Raw genomic sequence first — 21759 nt, forward strand, 5'->3', positions numbered from 1 at the left:
GAAAATTTGGAAAGTCTAAGTCATATCAGAGTGGCTGATGGCACGAATATAAAAATGCACATAATATGCGTTGTTAGTCTGCAGAGCTGATTAATATGATGTATTATACGAAAAGCGACGGACACGCGTGGCCAGAGAAAAGCCGCGACGGCCGTGTTCGTTAGTGATTTTCCTCCGTCGTATATATAGTTTAGACGACTACCGGTTAAAAACATTGTATCCGGAAAATCGCAACGTAGTGTTGTCTACTCGCGCAATACCGTCGCATACAGTTTGTTATTTTAACAGGCAACGACAGTTAGTAGGCATCGACATTATCGTCGCAAGACAACAACAATGATGGCGGTTAACTGACGGGCAGCACGTCGTCCTAACCGCGGCTAAGTACACACATCATAGGTAGGTATACGTCATGTTCTTCGGAAGGTGTTAAAAATCACTGGCAGCTAAGAGATTTCTTTGCGCGCCGGGAAGTCGCAGTACCTACGCGACTCAGAACTTCCATACTTAAACACGCCTCCCATGTGTATACTTAGCCACGGTCCTGACGAGACCGATTGTACGCCACGCGTGCAGTCCTCTCGGCGGAGCGCAGGGCCAAGGCACTAACTGCCCTCCGCCGAACGGACGACGGCGCGGCCACCCGCGGTCTGCGGCTGCGTTACCTGTTGAAACGAGAACAGTGCCTCCCTGTCGACGTATTTCGCGTTGCGTCGCAACAGCGACGGATCGGCGTCGTAATCGGGTCCTACCTCGTACTGGTTGTAACGGTTCTGTCTGCCGCTGCCGCTGTCCCGGCGGACCGCCGACGACGACGGGGCGCCCATTCCGCCCATTCCGCCCATTCCGCTCATTCCGCCCATTCCGCTCATTCCGCCCATTCCGCTCATTCCGCCCATTCCGCTCATTCCGCCCATGCCGCTCATGCCGCCCATCGCGCCGTCTTCGTTGCCCGCGCGCGAGTAGACGCCGTGCGAAGACGTGGACGGCACGCGCTGGGGCGAAAACGGCGCCCTGTCCATGGGGGCGCTCTGGCGGGCGGACGTCGGCGCGCTTCCGGCACTTCCGGACGTTCCGGCGATTCCCATGCTCTCGGTGCCGACGCCGACGTCGTTATGGGTGACGTACGGCCGTCGAGGGACCGATTCGGGAGCGATTCCGTTGTTGGCGGGCCGACCGTGAGTCCTGGTCGACGACCCGCCGCTGTTCTGGTTCTGCCTCACTTCGGGCGTGGTGCTGTTACGGCTGAACGTGTTGCCCATGTTGCTTTGCTGCGGGCTAACGCCTCCCGACTGTTGCTGCTGTTGCTGTTGCTGAAGGTTGCCGCCGCCGGTAGACTGATAGTAAGGTTGCGCGTAGTGCGACCTAGGTCTGAACTGCGGTGTGGTCTCTGCCGCGTCCTGCTGCTGGCCACCACCGGTGGACGTGTACAACAAGTTGTTGGTGGACAACGACAGGGATGCTGCGTCGGCTGCGTCTGACGAAGATTGCGTCGGACCAGCTGGATTCGGCGTAGATATCAGCGGCTGCAATATCGACTTTTGGTCAATTGACATGCGCTGTTTCAAAATCTCCCGGAGTCTGGTCTTTTCCAGTCCTGAAAACGCACACCGTATTAGTATTTACACAGTATCCGACGGACAGATAGATATATACCTCTGGATATACCTCTGAAAAGCAATGAAAACTCCCGAGAAGTCGTCCGCTACTGGGAGGTAACCCTATTATATATATTACATAAAAGCCCTATACCACGAGTCTCAAATTACGCAGACTTCGTGTCCAGTCTATACTTAAAATATTTCTTTTATCTCTCGTTTGAGTTTTTCTAGCATATCACTGACGTCTCTACGTAATTTTTGTTTGTACGATGTCTTGATATCTTTTTTTCGTAGAATGATATCGATTACTGAAACTGTATTCGCGAGCTGGTCATAATTGAGATTTTATACTATTCAATTTTAGATTTCTATTTTATATTTTAGAGGTTCTAGTTCGTGCTGCGCTCGTCACGTTATAAAAAGTACCTACAGTCTAAATTTGTGTTATTATTTTAAGATCGCGCTGTACCTAATATTACGTCGCACTACCGCGCGATCTTAAAATATGAAAGAAATCGTAATGATATTATACCGATGTGTCTCTGCACATAACTGAACACGAAGGTGGTGGAATATTAGCGATTGTTTCGACTTGAGAGTATCGCTGTACGAAGTAATTTATATTACATTGAAACTCTACGTCGCCGTCAATATACCTATCGATATTTCGGATTCGGCATCCCGCGTGTCTTTCGTTAACAATAAAATTGTGATATGCACAACTCGCTGACGTTTGCTGTTAAGAGTTTTGATTAATGCGTGCGGACTACACTATATATATATATATATAATATTAATATTAATTAAACGTCGGAAACACACCTGGTTGAATGAAATCTGGCGCAAACTGTTTAGCTGTGAGTTTTGCTATTTCGTAATCCTCTCGAGCGTGGTCCGCTGCGATGTCAGAGAGTTCCGCTTTACCTCTAGCAGTGGCCATCCTATATGAAAAAAAACAATCGTTGTATGCTGTCGTGTGATAAATTTGTATACGTATAGTTACTATTAATTGTTGTCACAATTAAAATTTTACACGTAACTGATAATATTATTGTGGCAGAGATATTTATTATTTCTGTTTTACAACTCCGTAAGTGGAACACTTCGTGTTTTAGGTACCTGTATAGTGTATATTAAACTATGTACTGATTATAATTTTGTACTGTTTTAAATTTATTTTGACAAATTTAACTTCTCAAGTAAATTTTGGTTACTTTTTAATGTTTTATTACGACATATTTAAGTCTCAGAAGATTTTTCACAAATAGTTAATATTCTTCAACAAATAAAATACTAAAATTATTGGTCAGATAGTGAATAACGTATATTATAAATTAGGCACTAAGGTAATTTTATAAGAGTACAACACTTTTCTTGGGATAAACTCGTATACAAGGTTTACGTTTTCGGGATTTTGAACCAAATCAACAGAAATCTACCTATTCAACCTACTTTTTTCTTTCACTTAAATATAATTTTTTTTTTTTTATTAATTTTTAACACTGAAAAACATATTTTTGAGATTTTTTATTAATGTTTATCTTTTTTGAGGGCTGTTAAATCTAATAAATTTCTAATTACTAATCGTAACATACAACACAACTGAACATTACTGTAAAGAGCAAAACTTTGGGGTACCTACTAAAAGCATGAGATAGGTTTAATACAACGAAAACATAATATTTTAAAATAATCATTATAATATTATATTATATAAATACCTGTGTGTAATTTGAGTATATTCATTTTATTTCATATAATATGCGTACCTACATTAACTCCTACTTTGTTGTTAACTGATATTGTTTGATACTTTTTATACTGATGGAATTTCAAAACAACCGATTTACTGCCTTTTGAAATTGAAAGTCAAATTAATTTTCGAGCAATACAAACAACAAATGGATTTGCGGGTCCTCCACGTGTTACAAACGCCAGAACAAATATTTATTATCATTTAATTAAAAAAAAAAAAAACCAGATTTATAGCAATAGTATGAGCATATATCGGACAGTCTGTTTCAAACTTTGGTACTTATATTTACACCCAAAGAGAAGTACCTAATTTTATTTTAAACGCTACAATATAACATTATAGATACACAATTAAATATTTTAAACTGTTATTGAAATTAATATCTACGTCAGTAATCCTATTATGTAATTATTGTGTATAAAAAAAATATTAAGTAAGTGAGCTATACTTTCAAGTTTTTGAAAGGATTGATTTTCAAAAATCAAACTCATTGAAGTAATAGTACTTACGGGCTACAACTTATCTACGTTTTATTACAAATTACAATAATTAATGACTATAAAATATAGTAATCACTATGAATAGTATACATAGTTACATGCTATTAAATTTTAACTGAAAAGTTACATCATGTCTAAAACAATAAACTTTTTAAGTTAATTAACTTAAACCTTTTGGATAGGTATAGTATTAAAAATGTAATAGTTATTATTATAATAAAATTGATAACCGTTAAAAGTGAAAACTTTTTTGAAAAGGTGTACACCATACTTTGAAAAATTATTTATAACTATAGTTATTATTACCTATATAATACATATAAACTACCTGCCAAATTACAATATTTTCTCAGTTATTAATACATTTTTAACAAGTAGGTACCCACAAGAAACTTATCTGTAGAAATGCCTTTGGAATTAAAATTATTTTGTTACATTTTTAATTAATAAATAATAATATTACAAACAATATTATTTTTTTTTTTACGAATTTTTTATTTTTATGATACAGTTTTACATGTATTCTATTGTGATTAATGGCAATTATTTGTATTGAATTTTAAAATTATCGATAGTAATAATGATAATATTTAAACGAGTTATGGAGCCCATTACGGTATGAATATTATCGTAGATAAAGTATTTTAAAAATTGACTCAAAAGTTTAATAAAAAAAATGTTATAAAATCACATTTAAAAATCTTGTTAGGTACCTATTGTCAACGAGATATGTATATTCGATATTGGTAATCCCTGTTGGAAATTGGATAGTTAAAAATTAAATTATTCATTCGTTTTATCAAATCAAATTTTTAGGTAAGTAGCTCTTATTTATAAGTCACATAAACTTAAATAATAAATATAAATAAAAAAAACTGTTCATGTTAAATATTTGATATGACTTTTTACTTCTCAAATCGTAACCAAATCTAACCTAACTTAACCTCTATACTATGTTCAATAAAAACATAAACCATGTAATCATATAGCAAATAATTATTTGTCGTCTTCTTTAAACATAAAAATATCGTTTTTCGATAAATACAATCATAATAAGGTAATGAAAAAGTGTAGGTATTCAAATAGATTTATTAAAATTTTTAACAATATCGCAGGTTGCTCGTATCTCAGATCTAAATAAGTGTATTATATAAAAGAGTGTCGAGTATGGGAATGGACACACCTGTTTTGTAAATAATGATTCGAAAATATGTGTTATACAATTAATAAGATAACACCGACTCGTTGACCAACTCGGTTTGAAATACCTATCGATCGATTTTTTTGGCTATTTTATTTGTTTCTTTTTCCTACTCGATATAGCGTGAGTTAAATGTCAAAAATATACTTCGTTTCGTAAATATAGTAAATAATTATTTTGGCACGAATGTTATACCTTCAATAGGAGTGGGACAAACACTATGGCATACACGTAGAAGATATATAACATATTCTCGGTGATTCCAAAATTGAAACTGAAATCTGGGTCAATTATGAGATGATAATGAAAAAACCAGAAATACACGTGAATTGACTCATTAAATGTATTCTTAGAATAGTAACGTACTTCTTTATTACTCATTTAATTAATTGACCATCACGTATTATATCATAATCATATTAATAATAAATATTTATAATTTAAAAATACATTTGTTTTTTTAATCCGCGGTATTATCAATATGTTTAATATCTGTAGGTATGCAATTATACGAATACGATTGCGTAGGAGCCGTAAAATGACAATGATTGCAGGTGGTACTATTTTCATAACACGACCGTAGGTTAAATTAATTTTATGTTTTTGGAGTGTTTTCGAATAAAATTTCACAAATTTTACAGTTGTATATTTGTATATAACCGAAGAAATAAAACGAATGTATAGAACAACTATAACTCGTCAACAGCGGTAAGGTCTACAACACAACGGTCTTAACTAACGGCCCGGAAAGTTTCCACAAAATTTACAACCGTCAATTCCTAGTGTTCACCTAGCACCAACTTATAGCAACAAAGTATAAATATTAATGAAGATTCAAGTAGAAAATAACGGAAAAAAATGTGTGCAATCACAAGATGCATTCTGGAGAAAATGGTTTGATCTTAGTTAAAACGAACCTAAAATTAAAAAAAAGTGTACAATAAATAAGAAATCCACAAAAGCATTTTAAGTCTGTCTTAAATATGAAAATAGTTACATATTAAAAAAAATATATTTATTTTAAGTCGATTTTATTTTTATACATTAATAAATTTTTATAATTTATATTTTTAATTAAATTATTGTTTTTTTTATATTATTGTTATTGAAATTAAGTATGATATTTAACTACCTATAGTTTTGTGAAACTGATTTTTGATTTTTTGAGTGAAATTAATTAATTTTTATGCTTACAAGATTCTTTTTAAAAGCTGAAAGACAAAAAATGCGATCGTGTTAGGTATTCTGAAATTTGCATGTAATTATAAACTTCACAACGATGGGCCCCATTTAATTAACAATCGTGTCGTATATAATGGATTCCTTTGTTGTCCTACAAATATACGCAATTGTGTTCCCAAAAAGGTAAATCTATTGTCGTTCGCGATAAATTGTATCTCTATTAATTATTATTGACCACTAGATAATGATACAAGTCTTTTGTACAAATACCGTTCGGGAACATTTTTTTTTTTTTTGTTAATACATGAAATAAACAAGTTCGCTTTAATAACGACTGCTTTGAGTAATGCGAATTACTTTTTTTCTCTTTTAATTTTGTTATATTATACTCCTGCTGTCATTAATTAAAAATCACACATGAAAATACATTCTTGAATAATATTTTAAATACCTTACTACTTGCGCTATTATTACTGTCATGTTCAGCAAGATTAGTAATATCATTAGAAATAGAATTTCAACGCTCTAAAAATGTATCAAAAATGATGATAAGAAATTACCTATCGGGTTTATATGATTCTAAATAAAATATTCGATAAGCTTGGATAGCACTTGAAAGTTATAAATCTTATCAAAACAAAATCTTCAATAATAATAATAAAAGCAAACAATTATCTATAATAAAAAAAAATTTTAGATATATGGAAAATAAATTATGTTACCTACAAAAAATGTATTTATATTAAACAATTCTTAAAATAGAAAATGAAACTTATTCTGAATCAATGAAACATAAAACAAATTTATAACTTAGTTATTATTGTATAGGAATAAGAGGAAAATATACAAATGACAAACGTAATCAATATCCTATCTCTAATTATTAACAATAGTGGAATATTCTGAAATTCATTGATTTCAATTAATATTATTTTATATTTAGTCACAATTAAATATCGCATAGAAAAAATATGATTATATGCTAAATTATTTCAATTTTGAACTCGAGTTTTTTTACATATTGCACTGTAAACATCATGTGTCATATATTATAAAACATTTAATGATAGTAAAAACAGCGAGTGAAGTGTTAAAGTCTTAATTGATACCTTTATAGAAAATGCGTTCAAATATTGAACTATATAAATAGAAATATTCAACCATAAATATAAATTTATTATTATATCTATATCTATAAATATTTTTAATATCAATCATAACAATTGTTGGTAAGATGGTATGTTGCATCATTAAGTGATTAGATTTAAATCTAAATCTAAGTCTTTAGATAGGTAAGGAAAAAATCACAATATTAATTAAAACTTAATAAATTTAGCTTGTAGTGAATAATGCTTTTGTAAAGTTTGAATGTTTAGTTTATTGGAAGCTTTTAACCCGTCGGAAATGCGTTGGATTATATAAATAATTAATATGCTCAACTCATTATTTATAGAATCATCATTTCTTTTCGAAGGTGTTAATTTAAATTAGAAAACACGAACACTGTATATCTTTGCCATTTTTTGTATTCTGAATTGATTTAACTGTTCTACATTTGTTGATTTCACTTTCAAGTTAAGACGGTATAGTAAAATAGTTATGAATAATTATTACGCATAACATAAAATATTTACTAAGGTTATATAAAAAAAATCATTAAAAAACATTTTCAGGTACTACATGGTAGTTTTTTTTGTCCTATCAGAATTTTTAAGAAAAGTTTAAGAAAATATTATATAATCAACACTTAAATCTTAATAAAAAACAGACTATACTGATTATCTAACTAGGAAAAAAAAATTAATAATTCATACACATTATTAATTAAAATATTTTTAGAATATGGTAACATTTACTACTTATTATTTAAATTTTAAATTACAACTTTAAATGCAATTGTGCATCGTATGATCGTGTGTCTGAATCAAATATAGAAAATGTATAATACATTTTTATATTTTTTATTGGTAAAAATCAGATTGAAACCTATTAAACAAGTGCCTTTTAGTAAAAAGTGTGTGTATTTAATGTAATACGAATTTGTATTCAATTTGTTCCAGTCGAGCGATTATTTTCTTTTGTTAGATTTATTACGACTTCCACTAAAGGTTATGCTCGTCGGATATATCATTTTGAACAAGTACATTTTTTAAATGAAAAAATTACATAAATTAATTTCAATTTAAAGCTCTTACAAAAAGCTTGATAACAATAAGCCCATAAAATAACGTAGTAACGTGAAACAATGCATGAAATAATAAAAAATGTGTAGAAATATTAATCTAATAATATAACGGAACAGTGTTTGTACGACCTGAATTGTAATCCACGAACGATGAGATATGTAATATCGGTGTCTTGTAACTGAATATTTAAATCATGAACTAATGTTTTTGTTAACCTAACCTAACCTAACCAGTGTTTTGTATAAAACATTATATTTACAGTAACGAGTTGACTTGATCTGTTGATGTTAAATCGTCTATATTCAACATCAAACTAGCAGATGCGTAATTCATATACTATCAGCTACCAATACGATAGAGGGAACCAATATTGCTAAATTGAAGGGCTTGGAACAACAACTAGGTAAATGCACTTTTATCAACAATACACTTTTTCGAGAATGTTAGTATAGGATACACAATACATACATTTGGGTGCAAAAACCAGATAAATCCGTAAAATATTTTACCAAACAAAAATTTTGTTTTGTTGTTGTGAATATAATGCATTTTATGCCGCTCACTTGTTTTGTTATCACTCAATTTAAAACCTAAGGCGTACTGTATTTAAAAGTAATAAAATAAAAATTTTTAATTTTTTGGCAAATTTTTTTTAAACTACCACGAGTATACCCTCAAAAAACAATATATTTTTGGAGCAATAACCAGACAAATCTATAGGTTACATAACTTTGAACAACTTTTGTCCAAAGAAAAAAAAAGTCAACTAAATTCTAAATCCACAGTATTATTTTCAATCACGCGCGATTAATAGAAAAAAATTAACTGTAATAGTTTTAGTATCGATTAATCATGGAATGAAGCGGTTTTTATCAGCCCTGAACAATTTCAAAAAGTGGATAAATTCAATTATTAAGTATAAAAAGACGGATAGACCAAACGAAATATTTCATCACACTCTCGAAAAAAATCGAAAAGATCTAGTATATTATATTATTATATGTATTATTGTGATATGACGTGTATCATGGGTAAGTTTTACTTTTGAAGTCGTGCAAAAACAAATTCGTCTAGTGCTCTGCACCTGCAGGTGCAAGGAACGAGACGAGTGGCCCGGAAATAATCATATTTTAGTCCCTCGCCCCGAGGGTACAGTACGGTTCGCAAGACATTAGTAGACCGTGTCGTACGACGACAATACACTTTATCCGTCAGGACGAATCTTTTGTGCGATCCCGGCCCGAGGTTTTGATTGATATCGCCGCCGACGCACAAACGGCGTCGCGCATATTGAACGCGAAACGCAACGCGGTCGTGGCAAATTAATATACGTATTTTGTACATAATACGCACCGCAGCCGTAGTCGTGCGGCGTTTATATTATTATCATATAAACGTTACGTTGTGTTGTGTTGGGACGGATTCGCAGATTGGTACCGTTTGTGGTACTCGCTGTAATAACAAACACAATAAACCGGACGAATTTGGCCGCCGCGATACGGCGGGGCCGATGGTTGAAATAATATTTTCGCTCGCCGAAATTCAAATCGCACATTAAATTCGAACCGAAAGTATAATCACAGTTCAAAGCGACTCTGTACGTTGTAATCAAATATACGACAACAATAACGGAATTATAATATACGTAGAAACAAAGCCGGTTTAATGGGCGAGAGACCGCGCCGTGATATACCTACCTATATATATTCACTGTCATCCCTCGTCCCTCGCGTCCAAAACCTAGGTAGTCGTGTAATGAGCTCGCGACTAGCACAATAATAATAATAATATGACGTGCAACGCACAATATTCTTTGTCGAAAATCGTATTATGATGTTCACGGATTCGGGACTGTTTTACATTCACAACGTTTCAGAATTAGCATAACGTTTTCCGTCAGTGTGAAATCGAAACTGTCTCGTAGGCGCCCCCATCATTGTCGGGTAGGTAATCGGTTTAAATGTAATATCAATGTTGAGGATAACGTCATTACTGTCGAACAAACGAGACAACGCTGACCAGCTCGTGATACTGCCGAGTATCGGATGTTGGAAAATATGGTCTACTCGCGGTATACTATTCATAGGTTAGCTCTAACCATACGTAAAGTAAGACTCTCAATAATTAAAAAACTTTTAAAATTTTAGACAATATTTTTTTTTTCCATAACTTAGTCGTTAGTCGATACAAAAAATTGTTTTAAGAAAAATACTAGTTTTTATTATTTATATCGTTATTACTCGTATATTTTTTTATCTTTTTTTTATGAAAATATGCATAATTAATTTTGTAATTCCGTGTAGGATATTTTTTTCTTTAGTATCTATATACAAATTTAATTTTGGATGAGTTGTTTATGCTTTATAAATATTTAAAGTAGCGATGAGCGGAGTGGAGTGGTACTACAGAGGTACCTCGCAAAATGTTGATCCACTACACTGTTCATACAAAACTTTAAATACCCAAAACTAATAAACTATCTTGTTTAAATTTTGATTTTAAAATAGAAAATATTTTGCTTCGAAATATGAAATTAAAAATATAATACGTTTTCATCCAACAGAATAAGATAAAATAAGTAACTTGATAACGATAAAATAGTAAAAATATTATTTCATTTTGTTTTGTAACGACTTAAAATAACCTATCAAAAGAGATAATTTCAAAAACATAAGAGTCTTACGTTTAATGGACCATCACTCAGAGATTAAATGCTTAGCGCGAATATCTGTATTGTAATTTGTAATAAAATATTAACTACAATATTTGCAGTGACTTAATCGTATAAGACTTTTTCTATAAACCTATCTACTATAAATGTATTACACATTACGGACAAGAGTTGGAATGTCTTAGATGCTATATTTTACGCGAATATAACTAAATTCAAAATAAATTAAAATTAATAGTTAATTAGTATTGAAGCTAGTGGAGAGTACTTGAAAAATTAACTTTTTGCTTTGAAATTCGAGTTCCTATAGTTATTACAACTCGACAGGTGGTCCGCCGGTCGACGTGATATGGTAATAATAAACTAAACTACTCGGCGCAGTTTATTGGCTAGAAATAATATAATATAATATCAAAGCGCATTGTGAATATTATGAATTGTACCATAGTGTCGAATGTAAAAACTATAATTATTACAATTGTAAGTGTATATTACGGGTGTTATTTTTTATTTTATTTGTTAAATTTTAAAGCGTTTTTTTTCGATAGTTTTACGTTCGTTTTTATGTACCGAATTCTCATTCCGCTTGTCTCGAATTGAAGTCTCTGTCGATACGTCACACATTCCGACCGGATATTTTTCTGTCTTTTCGCATTAACCGACCTACGTTTTTGACATCCTGAAAATTTTTTTTCCTCTTTACTATCGGCGTAATTCGTTTCTCTACACCAAAGACGAACTGTTTCAAATTATTCTAGTCATTCCACAACATATTTATAGCTGCGCAGGTTAGTTTGAAGAAAATATATAATGTACACGATTTGCAATTAGATTACTGTATGATAAGAAAAAAAAAAATCCGTATAATTTACTCTGAACATCGAGTTTCACCTACAAAAAGATGGGCGCATTTATTACGGAATCTGTGAAGTGGATATCATGTCATGCGTAGGTATGATTTTTAAAGTATATTTTTGATATGGTCACATGATATACCTATTTCATATAATTTTTTCATAAACTATTATTTACACTTCATGTGATCGTGTAATATCCAGAAATGTGTTTACCAGGTTCGAGAAAATGAAAAAATATTTGGTACGTCAGAATTCGAGTTTTCAAAGTAAATGTACGTATTATTAATTCTGTTTTAATAAAAGCGCGATGGTAATTATTCAATTATTCACAAAGACCAAGTCATTTCAAATGATATAACTTTACAATATTACTCATGGGTATTTCAGACCGACGTATAAAAACACATACATTCTTATTTCCGATTTAACGATACTGTATAAGATGTTGAAAAAGCCTGTGTAGTTACATTAACATAGTATAATAAGTAATTCAAGATTGAGATGTTCAGGTAAACAAAAATATATTATGCCTGGTTTTCCTGAAATACTTAACGAATTAAATAATTCGTTGGCCGTTAGTTAGTCTCGGAAGCGTATGACTTTTTTAAAATGTCTAACGAGTAATGGAAATGCATTCCTAATTGAAAATACGTTTCAATAAAACATAAATTTAGATAAAACGTTTACATTACACTTTCAATGTTTTAAAATTCTATTAGAAACAAACATTTGTAATTTTTAAACATAACAAATTAATATCAATTTTCATTAAAAAAAAAAGAATTTTAAAATGTTATTTATAAAGTGAAATGTATTTAAATCAATTATAAAAGTAATTTTTATTACGGTATTGTACATTTGTATGGCTTTAATATTATTTGAGACATTTTCAATATTATGTTTAAGTCATATTCGTATTTTATTTTTTATGTTATTCAATTCTGATAATTATGCTTATTATTATTGGTTAGGTATGATGGATCTGACAAGAAATGATTGAGCAGTAAATATGAGTTGTGTAAATTATAAGAGAGATAAAGATTGAGCTTGACGAAAAGTTACACATACGCGTCACTAAAAAGATTGATATATGAGAAAAGTTAAGCAAAATGTAAATACATTTTAGATTTTTGGTATAAAATTGTCTAAAGATATTTCAGAGTTAATTACAAAATGTAGACACGAATAAGTATCGAAAAAAGATGTCTAAATAAGTATAAAAAATAATACAAACAGATTTGGCAGATATAAAAGGTCTAATTGGAATTCTTTACATAAGTAGTAAATATTATTTTATAAATGTTTATTTTTTTCGTATTTTCCCCCTATAGTTGCCACCTTTATACCAAACTTTCATAGAGCTCTATACGGTACATCTAAAATGTTATTTTCTACTGTTCAAAATTATGATCTATACAATATGATTGATTTTCTAACACTATCACAAAATCATCTACATAGATCATGTTTGATAGCACAAACATCATCTTAGAAATTTTCGTCGTTTTTGTTATTACTAAGAATATAAGAGGAGAGTTCAACGCTGAATCCTGGTGCACCAGGTGTATCGGACTTTTTTAGTTTAATCGTGAAAGTTGTTGTAATTAAGCAAAAAAAAAAAATATATTACTATGTCAATTACCTATATTATTGTCTTATTAATTACGATTTTATTTAAATTTTGTTTTTTTTTTTTTTTTAAAGTTATGAATACCTATTGTAACTTGCATTTACTATTTTAAAGTTTAAACGTTTATAAATTATGTTGCATACCGTCCATTAAACATAATATTAAACATACTTAGATACAACATTGTTGCATCTGTATAATAGTATAGTGACGTCACTTCATTATTAACGGGTTCTGCGAATTCGATTCAAACACTATAAATAGACAATTACCTACAGACTATTCAGAATACCTAAGGGACCAGAAGGCGGTAGAGATACTCAAAAACATTATTATGGCTTGTAAAACACGAGGACGTACAATGTTGTTACGCTACTGTGATCGGAAACAAATAGCGAATACCTACAGGAAACCTGACATTGTAATGCATAAACTATAAATTATACAATGTGCGTTTAATCGGATGGACGAATCGCGTCGGGTCAGATGTATATCTGTCACACAATCATTGTCATCCTGCAATAATTATGGTCGATGAGCTGTGCAAGGTACCTATTCGATTATACCAATTAAAACAATCGTTTCGACGATGATACTATCATTATAACGACGATGTTGTTCGATCGCGCGGACGCGAGGGAAAAGTTATTATATTGTTCGGAAACATACAATTTCTAACAGTCGGATCTACCTAAATTCCTAGTGGTCAACGGTTTAGGAGTCGGGAAAGTGAAACCTATACCGCAACATCTCGTCGTCTAGACGATAATGTCGTTTGTTCAATGACCGAATGACGACGGCGAGAGATTAATAATATTAACAATAAAACGCTTGTGCGAAATCGCAGTGGAAATTTAGTCGACTTCGTACGCGTTAAGAAATTATAGGCTCACCACAATTGAGCGTTTTATCGAAGTGGATTTTGTCGATTGCGTTTATTGGCTCTTACGTACAAGGTTATGATATTGAGAATATTTCAATGATTTTTTCTAAACAAATACATTTTGAAATAGTGTTTTTAATTCAATCATTCTTTCCTAGAATGTTTTCCGAACATATTATATTTGTATTTTGAAAACAGTAACAGCGGTAACGGATTTTGAAAAAATAACTGTCTTTCTAGTTACTAAGCCTGATTTAGATAAATATTAATTATAAATTAGCAGACAAATTTGTTTATTAACGATCGTTACAGTGAGTGTCACTAAGTATTCCAATAAATTTCAACCACGCGATATCGTCTTTATGAATTTATTTGGAAAAAGGTTACAGTCTTTACTCGCAATGAGAAAAAATACTAGATACAACTGCAATCATACCGAGTCGACCGAAAAAAAAATTGAAAAGGAAAAGTAATAATATTTCTATGTGCAATGAATACGAAATCAAAGAAGAACGTCTTTTGGTCTTTTGGTCATTTTATTTTTGATATTATTAGTTATCTGTATGAAAAAATATGTATTTGATCTGAAGTGGTCACGATGGATATAGATGGGGAAGGGGGGTAGAAAGCTCGGCGGTCACGCCCATCATGTCGTCGGTCGACAATAAAACGATAATGCGGCGAAGTCGTTCGGTCGGACGAACGGCAAAAGAAAATTACTAGTTTCGTGGGTATATATTACTATATTATTATAATATTCATCATCATATTATATCATCGGTATTCCCCATAGAGAACACTACATAATATTATGCCATTATTTATTATACGTCATACACTATCAAGATTTGGTTGAAAATACCATCATAGGTATACTCTTGAATCTCGAGAGATTCGAATTTAAAAAAAAAAAAAATAACGAACGAACTCATATTAATATGAAAACTTAATGAATAGTATTATGATAATATTGGTTTTAATGAATTTATTGGGATAAATAGTTTTAATATATATGTAATAGACTAGGTGTTTGTATTCATAAAATAACGGAAATTACCCATACACTTAAATCAGACATTGATGACTAGGACCTAGAAAAGTCCCGTAAGCTACTTAGAAATAGTTATGGTATGCCAATAGACTAACATAATATTTCTATTAAATCTAAAATAAAATAAACTATAACATTTGATAACAAGTTAAAAGTCTTACCATTTATATTTTACTTACTTCATATTAGCACCGACCACCACATACCTGCTATTACGGCTTAGACAATCGAATGGTATAATTTAATTTTCTATTATATGCGTTTTTATTTGTAAGCTGTTTTGCAGTTTATGCATTACTGTTATTTCATATTATATACCTTTATAATATTATAATTAGGAATGAGGACTTCTAGTTTTTTCATATTTTTTTTTAGAAAGATCGTAGAAGAATTCTATTTATCAACAAACGTGTTTCACAACGCCAAGAGATCAAATTTAAAATTTTAATTTGCATATTTTGTCATTATTGCATATAAATGCATACTTGGGTATAACATACAAATTGAAAACATACATTGCAATTTTCGAAATAAGTTGATAAATTAGCTTAGACAAAAAAAAAACTTAATGGTAAATTTTTCATTAAAAAATAATATTTTCACTATCGGTTAGGTAATAATTTACTATCTAACCGGTAAACCGATAAACCCGAAATGCATATTGGAAGTGAACTTAAGTTGTCCGTTATATTTTGGCGAGTACTCGTTTTATCATTGCGCTTACTGCATTAAATATCTTCATTGCGTAATAATTTCGTATATTTCAAACTTTTTTAGTAATATTTTTTTTGGTTTTTTGTTTAAAAAATTATGTCGGAATTTAGTGATTCTCTAATCTCTATATAAATATTATGATTAGACAAAATAATAAAATAAAATAATTTTTTTTAATCATATTTTAAACGCATATTTCTTCATTTTTAAGTTACATAAGTGCATGCACATTCTTAAATTTTTTAATACTAGAAGTCCTCAACCCTAATATTATAATATAAACCTATGATAAATAATATTATCTGGATTTTTAAAAAAAATATTTTAAGTAGACATGAAAAATATATCAAAACAAAATCCTTAACAATATACTATTTAAATAAATACCTATCGAAACAAAAAACTGAAACTAAAATAGGTAGTTTGATAATATTATATTATTCAGTTAATAATATATAAAACGGATTTTTAATAAAACGGCTATTATTAAGCTATGAAATATTTGAATAACATTTAAACAATTAATTTTTATTTATTATTTGTGTTCGTCTTAAAACTGAATATATGACCTAACCATTACTGTCAATGCAATATAAATTATAATATTATATTATGTATTATTAATCAAGTTTGTGCGTTTTAAATTAACCAAAGTAAAACAATAATAAACTAATAAAATATTATTTCTGAGTTCATAAATAAAATATTGTAGGTAATCATAAAAATATTGAAATCAAATTTAAAATTACAAAGTTTAGTGTAAATTGTCCTACACAACATAAAATTTCCTAGTGAATATAAAAAAATACGATTAAAATTGAAAACAAAAACAAAAATTAAATATTTTACTATTTTAAATTAATTTTCCTTTATAAGACTTATTCAATATATTTTCTTGATAAATAAATAAAATCTAATAGGTAATCTTGAAAAATATTGAAATACGACTTAAAACAAAAAATGTCATAAAAACTTTGGAGTTATGCTAAAATTTGAAAATGTCATCTAAATTAAATATTTTTAAAAATTAAACCCAAAATATTCAGTCAAAAATACATAAAAAATATTTTTAACAAAATGAGCATTGCAGAGCTATGATACAAAAAATATCATATTTATACCTATATAATATGTATGCTTATAACTAAACTTATAACTAAAAAATATAATATTGATGAATAATGTCGATCCAATATTTTTTATCGACCAATTTCGTACGTTTTAAATTGTAAATTAAATAATTGATGAACACAGATTTTTTTTTTGGATTTAATTAAATTTTAATAAAATTATTAAAAGTGTATTTCACCTTTATTACTGAAACTTCTTAATTTATGAGCTATAAAATAAAATTAATCACGGTAAATAATTCTGTGAAAATTAAAAAAAAAAATGTGTACATCATTTTATTTAAAAATGATATTAATAAATATGTTGTTATACTTGCCATGTTGAATGTGTGGTTGATTGGAAGCGTCAAAATTAAAATTAATATATAAATAAATCCCAAAAATAAGAGTATGAAAAAAATGACAAAAGACAAAAAAGAAAAATACAAGAAGAAAAGGAAAAAGGAAAAGTAAACGAAAAAAATCAAATATGTTATAAATTTATAACTGTAAACCGATGTCGTGTGTAAACTCGGATATCTGGTGCTCTGGAGTCTGTATCTTCAAACAACAGTGACGCTGAACTCACGGACCACGACTGCAAAGAACTCACGGACCACGACTGCAGAGAACTCAGAGGGCGGCGATTGCGAAGTACCTACACAAGCGCGGAAGGATCAAGTCGCCCTGTTTCTAGTACGTGGGCGTCAATTATTTTCCGGATTCGCGCCGAAAGCGTGACGGTAAAAGTTCGTATTATTACGCCAGCGCGGGCCGCCTGCAGCAGCACCACGGACGTGGGTGATCCGAAACTCCTATAATAATCATTGTCAGCTAGGGGATGTGAAACCACAGGCCAGATTAAATTTAATCAAATCAAACGCGTTTTTTAAAACTCCTACCAAAATTAAATCAGTAGGTTTACTATTGAATACGATCATGTGATTTACGTACCCACTGACACTTAAAAAACTTATATGACTGTTGAAAATATTATAATACCTATCTATATTATGCTTTATGATGTTAACGAGAATAATATTAATTCATTAAAATAGTGTGAGCTAAAAACTATTCATGTTATAAACAAAAAAATTACAAAACTCACGGTAAAAAAAAAAATAATAATAATTTTAAATTCTAAAAATACATTTTTAATTATTTGCAATTCGTTTGCAAAATATCAGTACAGTTTTTTAAAAAATCGGACAAAGTTCAAAGTTAAAGGACTGTGTTAAATTTTTCCCTTAAAATGGTTTATAGTTTTCGATAATGTAATGACTTGTTAGCAAATGCTGAAAACTAATTTGAAATTGGTATACATAATGTTGGCATATTATATGTTACTCAAATATTATACATAATAAGTATACTGTAACATTATTCACAATACGTTATCATTGTTATAATTAGGTAAATACAGAGATTTGTAGTTTATTATAGTATTTAATTATCTATATAGTATTTCCATTGACGTTTCAAATAAAATTCAAATACCTATTAATTAAAAATAATTGATGTTTTTGATTTGATTTTCAAATATTGATCTTTTAACTTTTGTGTTGTACTATTATTTTTTCGGTTACTGTTTTAGTATAATATTTAACTTAGTATGTAAAACAGAAATAATACTATTTGATATTTTTACTTGTATAATAACTTCAAGTGAATTTCGTGTTGCATTCAATTTTTTTAGGATGATGGAAAAGGTATTTTTAAGATTTTTTTTTTGACAAAAAAAAAATAAAAAATAAAGTTTTCAGCCACCCCACATATTAATATATTATATTAGCTAGGTGTTACTGTTAAATGCGTTAACGTCGTTTTATCTCCACCCTAACACTTGTACGGGCACAGTCACATACACATTCAAACGACACCCAACTCACCGAGATATTGCTATATCCGCTTTTTGCAACGCGATTTTCGATGCCCTGTGCGCCGCGTTCACGGATGCCTCGATTCGTTCCTTGAGCTTGGCTGATCTCATCAGGAAATAGTGTTTTTTCTTTTGAGATGTAATCAATACGTTGTTCTTGTACTTGCCCTCCTCTTTTGTGCCGTCCTTAAACGTAGTCACACCATAGCCATATTTCTTGTTAGCGAACCATTCGCCCTCGTACTTTAGCCCGTCTGTTCTCTCGGCGATCCCGTATCCAGACCTCTTGTCATTCTTCCACTCCCCGACATACGTTTCTGTCGTGTTAACGTCCATATGTTCGTCCTGAAGCGATAAATTCAAAAACAAATATATTTCATTTAAAAAAAAAAAAAAAAAAACATTATTTTAGACAATACTCCCAATATATATTATAATCGATTTCTAACACTACCTTTCAACTAATCACTGTCTGCCTCCCCCCTCCCGACCTATTAAACTTTTCTGCCAAAATTGGCCACAGCACAGTCTTAATAACACCTCTACCACCACCACGTACCTCAACGATAAAGCTGGCGTTAGAGTCTGTGTTATAGGATTCACCCATCGCTGACTGAGACGATCCCGTGCTGATCCACGACGTACATGATGCCGTGCTCCTAATGCTTCCCGACACTTTCTTCTCCAGCTCGCCGGTGCTTCTCTGTTTTCGCATTTTGAAACCCTTGATAAAAGTGACAATCGAGGCATATCAATTTAGGCATATCGTCAATTTCATGTAAAAAAATATTATTTAATTCATAAGGACCCACCGTTGGTAGATACTCAGTAAGAAGGGAGAGTAGATTTATGAATAAGGAGGTGAGTGTAATGTGTGAAAATGAGTCGAGAGTTAAATAAAAAACGTTTAGTACTGTTTAAGATTCTACAAGTCGTGTGATATCAAATGTATACAAATGTACAATCACTAGGTCACATAAATCGTATCGATTAATTCTGTATAGTACCTATATTAATGATATGCGTGGATCACATAATATTATACAGCTGTCTATATAATATCTTAATATTATATCTCAGGTTAAATATGTACTTCATACGTCCGCATGTCACTAGATACGCTGTTTAACAAATATTTTACTCCGTAGAATACATTATATGATTAAGCGAACGTCGATAATTCGTAAATATTTGTTTTGTACCAATGATTGACGATGCACATTTGGAAATTCCGCCCAATAAAACAATAAACAATTGAATATAGTTTAACCAATATTTTGATAATTTCAAATAAATATAAATCTGATTTAATAAAATAAAATTGATTCATATACCTACGCATATAATACTGTTTTCCCTGAATTATCTTCGAAAAATGATAAATAGGCAAATTGTAAATAGGCGATTTCAATACTTGAGAAGAGTATATCGACATAGGTATATAGATATCTAATTTTAAACTTATCCACTTTGTTTTAAACTAACGACAATATTGATTGCTATCGGACATAGGAAAAACTAACGACATAGTTTTCAAGTCTCTGGACTGGGCAGAAAAAAATAAATCGCAAATAAAAAAAAGAATTACGAGTGCACTGAACTATATTGAAAATATTGAAGTATATACACGATATATATAAATAAATAATAGAAGACTATGAATTTATAATTATTCACTAGTACAATACGATTTATATTATATACCTATATAATATAAATGCTATAAAAATTTCATCAACTGTTTATGTATTTGTTTTCATTGAAATATCTGAACAATATTATCTATATAACGAGTAAGATCACATGAACACCGCGACGTATAGACATAACGAGTTTTTCCGATGTAAACAGTATTTCTCTATTCTTTTCAAAGATTTCAATTAATTAAAATATTTCATGAGATGTGAAACGAAAAATATGCAAGAACAAAAAAACAACAATGATCGTTATGAAATCGAAAATATAAAATAGTTTGAAATGTGTACTTTATAATATGATAATCGATCATAACGGATTATAGTTATATATAATAATTATAATAATATATTTTATGAAAGGATCTAGGTCAATGGTATTTGATAATCACATAAACCTTTTTGTTGGAGGATCTAAAGTGATTTAATTATTATGACGAACACCCAGATAAAATAAATGTTTTTTTTCTAGTATGGCAGGATGATGCCAAAAAATAAATTTCATCTAAGACTTTGAGACAATCAACAAGTCGACGTATAGCAGTATAAATAGAAAACACACATCAAGTTTGGTTCGTTATGCACTTATGCGTGTAATGGGTCTACATTTAAATATTTTAAAATAGGTCCATACAAGTAATGTTCAACTGTATAATACCTATAACTACGATGCAATAAAATTTAAGAGGTGAGCAGATACCTGTAATAATGTATCGGTATTTCTATATTACTGTACGAGAAAAAACTAAATAATACTGGATTTAATTCTCGTCCGCCATAATATTGGTAGTGCTAGAACCAATTAATATGTTTATACGGCGATCGTCAAGATTAAATGATGTGTA

At 30.6% G+C, this 21759-nt stretch overlaps 1 protein-coding gene across 1 annotated transcript; it reads right to left on the reverse strand.

Moving 5' to 3' along the window:
- Positions 1–605: 605 nt before the first annotated feature.
- Positions 606–19935, reverse strand: LOC114130182 (junctophilin-3-like). Its single transcript, XM_027995092.2, has 4 exons — positions 19780–19935; positions 19231–19565; positions 2424–2542; positions 606–1597 (listed from the first exon to the last, which is right to left on the reverse strand). Exons 1-4 carry the CDS (start codon positions 19933–19935, stop codon positions 606–608), a joined length of 1602 nt encoding a protein of 533 aa, XP_027850893.2.
- Positions 19936–21759: the final 1824 nt, after the last annotated feature.

This window comes from Aphis gossypii, chromosome X (genome assembly GCF_020184175.1).
Source record: "Aphis gossypii isolate Hap1 chromosome X, ASM2018417v2, whole genome shotgun sequence".
In the NCBI taxonomy this organism is placed as follows: domain Eukaryota; kingdom Metazoa; phylum Arthropoda; class Insecta; order Hemiptera; family Aphididae; genus Aphis; species Aphis gossypii.